Raw genomic sequence first — 11,126 nt, forward strand, 5'->3', positions numbered from 1 at the left:
TGCACAGAAATAGGAAGAGGCACGGACGACATCACGAGAAAGATTTATCGTTCGCTGATATGAATTTCGTATACATGAAAAGAGGAAGCGGAAAGCGTTCGAAGATGAAAGAAAATCGGCGGAATTGACAATAGCTCGGAAGTAAAGCTACTACAATGGGAACGAGATGAAGAATCGTACGAATTTGATGGAAAAGAAACTTAATTGTATACAAAACAATAATATGATCACATTTTTTTCTATCTATTTAACTCACGCAATTAATAATAGTAACAATATCTCGTAATAAAACATGAAATCATTGCAAATATCTATGAATTTCATAATTACGTCCCAACGAAAATAAATTGTTTTGGCCAAGCAATGCTCTCCCGATGAAAATGTTCGAATGATGAAGAATCTGGCAACAATACCAAAGGATTGATCGGAAAAACAAATCACTCGACGTTCCAGCCGTCACTTAAAAAAATCCTAAACCGATTTTCCGGGGCCCTTGATCGGTAATCGGAATCGTTTCGACCCGCCCGTGTCATCGGATCGATTCGAAATTGAAACGAGCCGTGGTCGGAAAAACATTTTATCGTTCGGATACGCAAGAAAAATACGACGCACCATATCCATTTCTCGTTGCCGTTAAATTAACAAATGTGCGCCGTTACCGATGTGCACCCCGCTCAATTCCAATTATTCCGTTGATCGGTTGACCGTGTGATTCGCGAAATTATTAGATGTAACCGTCCAATCTGTTTCCATAACATTCTCTTTCGCGTTTCGAGAACTATCGTGTTAACAATTAATCGATTGTTTGACAAAAAATAAGTAAATAAATAAATAAATCTTTCGATAATTTCGAAAGATAGGAAGATGGAAGAAGAGTGGACGCGATTCATTGTCCTCCAAGAGGTTTCGACGATTAGATACAAAAGGATGAGGCGAGGGAAGGAAACGATATAACGGCGTCCAAGTTTCGTGGCAAGAGCCGCGGTCGGATGAGAATTATTCAAGGATTTTCCAGATAATGCAATAACGTAGCGGCGCCCACCGCCGTGAGAAATTAGCGGCATGAATTATGAATGAGACCGACTTCGCCGGCCGTTTATCTTCTTTAATGTTTCTTGGCGTCTTTCGTTGGACGAGACTACCAACGGTGTGTCGTCGTGGTACTCGTGATTTCTTACCTCTTTGTCCACCTTTTTCGCCGCCACGGTGGTATCGATGATAAATTAGAAGCTCGATTATTTTTACTTTCTTCCGTATAAATGGAAAGAGATTAAGACTCGAAGACGATTCGTTAAGAGAATCATTTGGGCTGCTTTGGATTACAGTTCGTCTGGAATTGAATACAACTTGGAGTTGTAGAATTGATACGAATCTCATGTGAATAGGAAATGGCAAGTGCCACTTGATTCTTATATTCTTCCTTTCCTTTCCTTTCCTATTCATGTTTGCCAAAAATGCGGCAGATCAATATTCTCCGTCCCCAGCGGCACCCCTTTTCTCTAAGAGCTCTGCGCAAAAACAGAAAATACGATCTCTGTTTTTATATCGACAATAGAAAAAAAATTTGACGACACGATAAATGGTCTCATCGATGCAAGAAAATTATTATAATATTTCTGTTCATAATTTCCAATGGTGAAACGAGCGGCGACAAATATCAACTGTTTCTAAATTGTTCACGTTCGATAGTCGGTTACCTTTCGAACACCCGTTAAATTCAATTAGATAATTAGTCGGGAACACGATAGAGCAGCGAGTGCTTCGTCGACGCTTTTCACCCTTCTACCTCGTTGAGAGTGGCACTAGAGCCAGTCAACGAAAACCGCGTCATCCTACCAACGACGATGAGATAGGAATGTTCATTGTCATAGCACGCACGGTTTTCTGTCCGAGAGGATGTTCCACAACCGCGACCCTACTCTCCACGTACTTTACTTTCTTTGTGTCGACCAATTTCTTTTTTGATCCTCGATGCATCCACCTTTTTAAAGTCGCATCGCCTCTTTCACTCTCTCTTTATTCCAGTTTGCCACAGTTAATTAGCGAAAGATCGTTCCTCTTCGTGACAAATATTCGTGACAATATTCATCTAATTTTTCAAATTAGATACTTTTTTTATATATATATTTTAAATGGATAATAGTTAAATCTTTTAGTCCTTTATCGAAAACATTCTGCAATATCTGGTTTTTCTTCCCGATTTCACTAGAAAATAAATGTTTGTCGAATCTCGATACAGGCAATGAAGTTATTCGATGTATACACTTCTCGAGAATTAATTCTCGAGCATCGATTTATAACGTGCATAAATGCCTTCAGGGTTAAACTGACAACGAAAAATGGGAATGAAATTTGTATCGAAATAACAATGAATAATTTACAATGCGATATGAATGATAATTTATTAATTCGGCTAATTGCGCGACCGCGAATATTCTTCGACGATCAAATAGGAACCGATATTGAATTGTTAACACGATGCAGAAAATTTAATCGAGCTATTCATATAATTATCGATTTTCTTCCATCGATTATTTACGTCTCGATAAAAAGATTGCTCTCGTTATTAACGAAAAATCTTCGGTTAGATACAAATTTACGCGACGAAATGACGCACATTCTTCGTTTCATTCTCTGATAAAATATTGAAACGCGTTAAATACCCTCTAATTAGCGTTATGTATAAAATTAATCCTTTGTTCAGCTTCCATTTCAATTCCAGCTCTTGACCCTTGGAATTAGTTAAATGTACGCGTACATTTTATCTCGATTTCGTGACATATATTCCGACGAATGATATATATATATATATATATATATTTTTTTTTTTTTCCAACGACAGAACACGGGGTGAACTCCCATTTTGTCTTTCCCTCTCATCTTCCTTTCCCCTCCATTTTTCGTTTTTGGATCGCAAATAATGAAACCTGTGTATTTTTTTAAAAAAAAGAGAGAGAAAGGCCAGCTTTTGAAATGATGCAATATGAAATACAACGACGTGACGTTCGTTCATCCCAAATATTCGTGGTAGCTGCGTGTATTATTTTAATCTGTTCTCGAAACTCGATGCGTTTTATCGGGTATTCTCATTTCAAATTCGCGAGCGGAATCGAGGCGTGTAATGCATAACAAAGAGAGAGAAAGAGAGAGAGAGAGAAAAGAAAAAGAAGAAGCAAGATAAAATGTTACAGTTTTAAATCGAATCAGGTTGTTCGATGATAAAGCAATTACAAGTTGAACGAATAGTTTCAACATGAACACTTTTGCGCGGCGAAACAATCGTCAAATAACCGACAACTGTTCCCACTAATAACCCATTCTGGCAATTATCCAAATAATTCGTGTTAACATGAACCTCATCAAGACTTTCCTCCAACTTTCGACCAACGAACCCGAATAGAATTACACCCAATCGAACAATCAACCATCGTAATTGCTTTCCCCACTTCTCCATATTCTTTCTATCCCCGATTCCCTCCAAATTGCACCGTTTCAAACTTCGCTTTCAATCACGCGTTGTCATCTTCCTACTTTCTAAAATTCTTCCAACACACGAATACGGAATGCATACAAATCCCCAAACTATTCGATAACTATATTTATACTGTATATTCGATTACACAACCGACTAACGCACGAATTGTCTCAATTTCAATTACAATCATTCTCCTTTCCTATTTCTCTTTCTCTGTATCTGGGTCGAATCGAGTTGCCAAATTTCCACGGAGATCTCGGAGCCGGAAGTTGGGTGATTCGGTATTCGCGGAAGGAATAGCGGAAAATACAAGCACGGTACAAACGTTATTTCGATACCGCCGCGACATCCTAATTCGTGCACGAAGGTTGTTCGCGAACTTAGTTTTACGCTCGTAGCCAATGCAATCACCGTTTGGAAGAAACACCGGTAGATATCCCAGGGAAAATGTACAAGCGTGGGATAAGGTAGGTCGTGCACGATTTCCTATACGGGATATGACCTTATTCCCCTTATCTGTTCGCCACGCTCGTATCAAAGATATTTTTATATGCGCATGTGAAACGGTATTTCCGGAATACGCGCGAGACGAGCCGGTTGTCTTACGAGATCATCTTATTGTTCGCCGAATTTCGCTCGCGGCCTCCCATTGGACCCGCATCGCAGTTGTACGGAAAATCTGATGGAAGTTACGATAACAGGAAAGGAAGTTTTATGTGTTGGAGATAGACCAGACTATGGTTAAATATGGAATTTTTGATGAAATCGTAGGGCATATTATTTTAGATACGATAAAATCTTGATTAGCGAGAGATTGGTAAGAAATTAAGGGATGAAGAAGAATTAAGAAGAATCCAGAGATAGAATTAGATTCGTATTTTATGGATCGAGTGATATAAAAATTGATGATTATTAATTTAAGAAAGCGATCAATTGAAATTCTTCGATATTCTGGTGATATTTTAAAATCGATGGAAAGTATGTTTCCTTCTATTTCTCTTTATTTATCGTTTAATTTTGTTTGCAGTAGAATCGGATTTTTATATTCGAATACAAACTGGATTTGAACGCGATTCCATCTTGGGATGACGCAGTCCCGATTACAGGATGCTCCGTGCATCGTAATATCGAATTCATAAATTCTGATTTGCGCATTCAAAATGCGATAAACGTTAACTCCACGATGATATACGCGGATTAAGCTCGAGCATTCTAAATTTCTCGCAAATCTGGTGTTCCGATCCATTGCGGAGGACGCAGTTCCCATCCATCATTCGAGCTGTTACTCTTTTCTATGACGAACGCTCTTTTCGACGCGTTTTTTATTAATTAAAGTAATCTGACAGATACGCTGCAAGTCAACAATAATAAATTCAAAATGTTCTTCGGAAACGATATTCATCCTCCAAATCTCGATTCATCGAAGGAATAATTTTTATTTTTATTCGATTCCCCTTTACTCTTTCGCCAATATTTCTTTATACAGATTTCCATCCCTTTATCATTTGTCTATTTAACGTCGTCCTTTGCCGAAACACGTCTGCGTCATAAACCGGAGGATGAACCGGCCTCTCGTCTCAAAGAGACTTTACGTCACCGATATCCTCGACGATATCGATAAAAAACACGGGTCAAACGATAAAAAAATCATCGTAAAACATCATAGAAGAGGTTCGTCTTTCTCACGAGGGGATCCGCTGATCGATCCGCGAGCCAGAAGATCCCGAACATTTGCAAAACGATCGAGGATAAATCGGGGAGGGTGAGAGAGAAGCTTGTAACAGTTGAGCAGATTTTACGCGTGACACGGAGGACTTCCGGTCGCGGTGGAAGAGGAATAAAATCGCGGGTAAGAGGTGGAAGTTGCGCATCAGGGGCGTACCGACCCCATGGGTACCACGGCTATAAAAGCAGCCCCATATTTTTCGACCACGTTTCGCGTCGCCACGTTTTACGAATGCACACCGCGACCCTCGTCGACTTCCGGTTGGACGGGGGATTTAATCGCGACGACACGAGGAAACAACGTTGTAAAGTTTACGCCACGAGAGACACGTGATCTGTTATGATTTTCTCTGAATGAACGTTGAATTAGAAGAGATGAACTGCCAAGAGATATTTTTAATTTTTCTCTCTCTTTTTCTCTCTTCTCTACTTTTCTCTCTTTTAACTTTCTCTTCGTAGATTTCATTCGTCATTTTCTTCGTTTCTTTTTCGTTTTATGTTTTTTTACTTATTAATAGTTTTCTTTTTTTATTCCGATTAACGTGTGTCTTTCAAGTTTTTTTCTTTACATGAAAGACAAAGAGAGGGTTAGAAAGTTTTAATTCATTTTTCGGGACGAATGGAAAATTGGTGCAACGGCTAAAGATGGTCAAAATTTTCTCTATGGAAGAGTGAATTGTTGAATTAACCTACATATGGTTGACGGGAATCTACTCTCCTTGTTTTTAGTGTATACAATTCCGTTCATTCTCCTTCTTTCTTTCTCTGCAATCGCTTCGCACGAGTGTATTTAATTAACGCGCCACTCTTGTAATCGTAATTAATGGTATGAAGATAATGCTGGTGAAAAACGTTGTTGTTTCTCGTGTAAAAGCCGAGAATTACTTCCGTTTCTAATTTTACGATGTGGTTATCTTACGTGGAATAGATGATACGATAAACATTGTCGAAGTTAATTCTCTTGAAAATTTAGCTCTCTTGCATCGCGATTTTACTCACACATTAATAAAAATACCCGATACAATAGTCAAAATGTGATCACGTTCGCGAATTCTGTCGATAATATTCATCTTTGTGTCAATTTTTATATAAAAGTAAATTTTTTATATAGCTAAATCATATTTAATTATCTATAAAATTTTCTAAAATTTGTATTCAATATATTTTTAACATACCAAAATAGATAATTTTTTAAATTGGTAAATTAGCGAGCGTTTCACATTTTTTTTGATGTCTGATCAAGACATAAAATCATCTCACGTCCTCGCTCAAAGAGAAAATTTGCACATTCGTGGTACGAGAGAGACGATATCAAAATACATACTTTATGAGATATACTTAATATTCTTAATATTAATATAAATATTAAATAAAAATTAATTATATGAATCTTTTAACAAAAACTTGGCGAAAAAAGATTGAGTTCACGATCTCTTTTCAACTCTAAATTCAATCTTTATACGAAAAGGGATGACTTACGTTCCTTTTTTTATTCAAAAATTATCTTATCGTCTCACTGTACGAGAAAATTTGCCAACGAAATTTCAAAAATCAGTAAGATACCAATAAGACCATATAAATAAATAAAATAGATCTCGTTTAAAAACATCCTTAACTGACTGAGGGGGAAAATAGAAAGCAACAACGAATATATCATTATTTTTCAATATTTGGAATCTGGAAACCCTCCGGTGAAATATGGAACGGCAAAGGAAGAGAGGATCTACCCAAGCCCCAAGTTCGACCGACATTCAAACCTCGTCCAAGACGAGGAAATATGAAGAAGCGTTACACGTGTATCGACTGCGGGTGCACCGTGGCAGTTTCGTGCCTCGCTTTACCGCGAGACCGAAACTAGGCTACAGTCGCTTCACCACCCCGAAGCTCTCAAGGAAAGTGGAAATTCCTCGAGGAGGCGAACTGTTCGCAAAAAGACGATGGTTACCGCGAAACATCGCGAGCGTGTCGCGATCAGTCGAGTAAAAACGACGTCTCGCGACTCTTTGGAAGAACAGTAATTACTCGTACAAACTCTGGAAATTGTGTTCGTCTACACGTACGTGGAAGAAGGGGAGAAAAAGTTGGAGGAGTTTGCTAACATCACGATTAATGCGATTACTCGTAAAGAAATGGAATTTAAATTGTTTAGAAGGAGAAGAAGAAGAATTTGAGTATTTGTAAATAAAATCATATACAATCGTATATTTCTACTATAAAATAGATAAATTGTATGAATTAATTGAAAAGATGTAATATCTATAGATCGAAATTTCGAGTTCATCCTGTTAAATACCTGTCGTCTATAATATGTAATACAAATGAATGCTCATTACTTAGGAAAAAAGAAAGAGAATTTTAAAGATTTGGATTTGGGTTAGTCCCCATTCTCGCAGAAAAGATGAAAATAATTGAACAGTGGTTGGATGACCGAACAAAGAGAAGTGTATGAAATATACACGAAACTTAAGGTAAAATTATGCGAAGCGAGTAAGGTTTGAAAAGGAGGACGAAGGTTGGCAAAGGTGAACGTCCACACGAAGAGAGGAACTCGCCCACAAATAACACGACTCGGTTTCCGTGTCGTTTCGCGACTACGTCTCGGAAAAAAAAAAGAAAAAAGAGAGAGAGGAGAGTGCGTCTTCTAACATCATCTTGAGATTAGGGCCGAGCAAGATGCCGGAAGTCTCCGTTGACGAACTGCTGGCTAAACAGAGCACGAAAGCCCAACGAGGAAATGGAGGGCGAGATCTCGCCAGGCGTAAAAGACTTTACACCGATGTGCACCGTGTTTCGTCCACCAGGGGAGGTGGAAGAAGAGAAAGAAGGAAAAGGGAGAGGGAGAGAGAAGAAGAAATATAGAAGGAATATAAAATGTTAGCAAAGAGAGTGAGGGGAGAGAAAAAGAGAGAAAGAAAGAGTTGGCGATGTTCAGCATAGGTGTAACGGTTTCTGCGACCTATTTCCGGTTGGCTGGCATGAATAAAGGTGTTTATTTTTCCTGTAGCGCGAGCAACGCCCTCCCCCTTTATTCTCTTGCAAATCCACAAGCACGAGGATCGGATAAAATATATAAATGCCGGAAATACGTTAAACAGCAGGAGTCTACGAAATTGATATTTAAATTTGTTAAGATTCGAACGATAAGGGAGGGAAATTGGAAATTGAAGGGGGGTCGAGAATAGTTGTAATCGAGTTACCTGGTCTCCCGAGTCTACGTCGAGGTTGGTTTCCGAGACTTCCGAAACATCCTCGATGATGGAGTCGCCGATCGTACTGTTGTCGCTGACCACGAAGCCCAGCAGGCATATCTGAAACAGAATGCTCGATGTGTTAGTAAAAATTTTTTTAAATATCATATTGAATCCTCTTAAAAGACAAAAGTTCATACCTTATTCAAACAAATGATTCGTTGTTTAACATTGAAGTAATCATATTTCAATTGTTGTTATATTTTAATTATCAAATTCTATTTAAACCTTGATTGGTTTTCTGATTGGTGATATCATAGTGAAACTGTTATCACTGTTTATTTTGATTGCGGAAGAATCGTGCATTCGAGGATCGATCGTGTAATAGGAGAGAAAAAAAAAAGTAACTTGGTTTTCTCGTCATGAGAGTTTCGTGTCGTTGTATCGTCGAAATAAACGGACGCGTTAGGTGAATGAGGGTGGCGCAATTTAATTGTAGCCGTACTTCCGTCCAAAAACGGATACCCACTTTCTAGTATTATCGTGCAGGGCGGAACTTTTATAACGAGTCCGAGGCCCTGTTTCATCGCGCTCTGAATTTCGTGTCGCTGATTTTTTCCTCCGGAAAACTCTGGACGATCCATATTTCCTGAGAGGTCATCATCGTTGTGCGGTACATTTTCATCGAACCATAATTTTATGTTCCATTTAGTTCTTCAGTATGTTTTTTTTTAAATGAATATATTTTAAATAAATAATGTAATTGATAAATAAACAATAGTCACTACTTTGTAAATTTAACAAAAGTGTATTTAGTTAGATGTTTCTTATAATACGTATATGTAAATTTATTAAATTACGTTATATCTTCATTTCTTTTGTTAATGCACCACCATGTTATTTCAACTTGATTAACCGATTAAATTCTTCGCAATAAAAAATTAATTTTAAAATTGTCAGAGATTTTAATGTTTAATAATGCGAAGGTATGTTTGCAACAACAGAAATGTCACGTGAAACTAAATCTAACGCTTGACGCGCGTTATTAGCGATAAATTCAGACGCCTAGACCGCCCTGTAATTAAAGGTTAACGATAGGCGCCTCGAGCCTCCAGAAAATGAACTCGTACGGTTCGAAATTAATAAAACTACGGGCAAAGATACTCTTGATTTTATGATCATAGTGTTTACCGGCTTGTTATTAGTCGGTACGATTAGATTTCTAATATTTTTTAGGCTATTCGTTCTCCAATCTTGGATTTCGTTAAGATTTCGAAAAGAAAATCCGTTCATCAATTGTTCGTATTAATAAATCGTTCGTGAGATAATATTTTTCCTTCGTAAATTTTCTTCCAAGGAAACGTTCATTTGAAATATTTCATACAATAGCGAAGGATAAAATTATATTTGAATTATCTCAAACAGAAACGAAATGATATTTTATTATATCGACGTTTCTCTCGAATGCGCTTAAATTTCGACGATTATTAATTAGAATACAATGAGACCATTTAGATTGAGTAAAGTTAGACGTTTACTCGCAATCGTACAAGGGATCATTAATGAGATTGAACGAGGAAGTTTCAAAATATTCGGAGACTATAATTCTCCGTGGAAATTGATCAAGTCGTAATACTTGGTAGGGGCTTCCTATTGAAACTGGGAAGTCATTATTCATCGTACGATCATTATGATTAGCCAATCGACCACCTAGGGCGTTCGCCGGTGAATGCGTAGAGCTCGTCTTCGAAATAAAAAAGAGGAAAGAAAAAGCAGAAAATTATAGTGATCAAGAACCGACGATCGATTAACTGATCACCGTTATTATCTTGCTAGTAATACGTGCGCCTAACTATTGATATCGTTTAATCGTGACAAACATGCTCGCTATCGATTTTAAAGCGGTAATTCATAAGAAATTTTATTTTATCCTCGTGAAAATTGAAGATGATGTATCGCTACTGCCTGAATTGGTAACTTAAATCGAATCAGTTTAATTTGTAAATTATACGCTGTTACTTTAATTAGAAAATTGCAGCCTAGTAATTAAGAATTAAAATCATTAGAGAAACACCGTCATGCACGAGTCATAAGTTACCACTATAATAAATTCTAAATAACAATCAAACAAATCAATCAATTGTTGACAAAAAATTATAAAAGTTACAAAGTGAAAAAGTTTAAAACCATCAATAAAATCAATAACGATCCACGACTTCTTTCTTATCATTTAATATTAATAGCTACCAAATTATTCGCAAAGAGCAGATACCTAAATTGCGCAAAAACAATTGCATGAAATAAATTTAACCAGGTTCGTTTCGAGATATATATATGTTATAATAATAAAATAAAATATTCGCTCAACGATCGGAATGGTAAAATAATTTCGGCAACTAGAATATAGAAAAATAGATATAAAAACACACAGTTTAGAGAAACTGGGGGGGAGGGATTGATACAAAAGCGTAACGTATGCGTGTCACGTGCACGCCCGTCCACCGGACAATAATATCGATGAATAACCGAGATTTCAATTGAAATACGCGCTCGCTCGAGGGATGTGCCGTCGATATGGATTTCGATCGCACGTATAACATATACGCACAACATCGATAACTCGAAACGAACCTGGTTAAATTTATGCCCGACGCGGTCCGACTAACGAGACGTTCGCGCTCGATACCGTTTAATTCTTATCTTACCCCCCTCGATTGGCTCGCGTGCCGTGGCTGGAT

At 37.6% G+C, this 11,126-nt stretch overlaps 1 protein-coding gene across 12 annotated transcripts in view; it reads right to left on the reverse strand.

The window, feature by feature from the left end:
* The window catches only part of LOC102680940 (protein madd-4), a 116,077-nt gene that overhangs the window by 74,948 nt on the left and 30,003 nt on the right, over positions 1-11,126 (reverse strand). For 11 of the 12 annotated variants that reach the window (XM_006614468.2, XM_031509851.1, XM_031509845.1 and 8 more), the window contains exon 2: positions 8,398-8,508. In XM_006614468.2, coding sequence (XP_006614531.2) covers positions 8,398-8,508 — 111 coding nt within the window. Of the gene's footprint in view, positions 1-8,397; positions 8,522-11,126 lie in introns of all 12 variants that reach the window. The other variant, XM_031509849.1, reaches the window with a different exon arrangement.

Source organism: Apis dorsata, unplaced genomic scaffold (genome assembly GCF_000469605.1).
Source record: "Apis dorsata unplaced genomic scaffold, Apis dorsata 1.3 scaffold_187, whole genome shotgun sequence".
NCBI classification, from domain to species: Eukaryota; Metazoa; Arthropoda; class Insecta; order Hymenoptera; family Apidae; genus Apis; species Apis dorsata.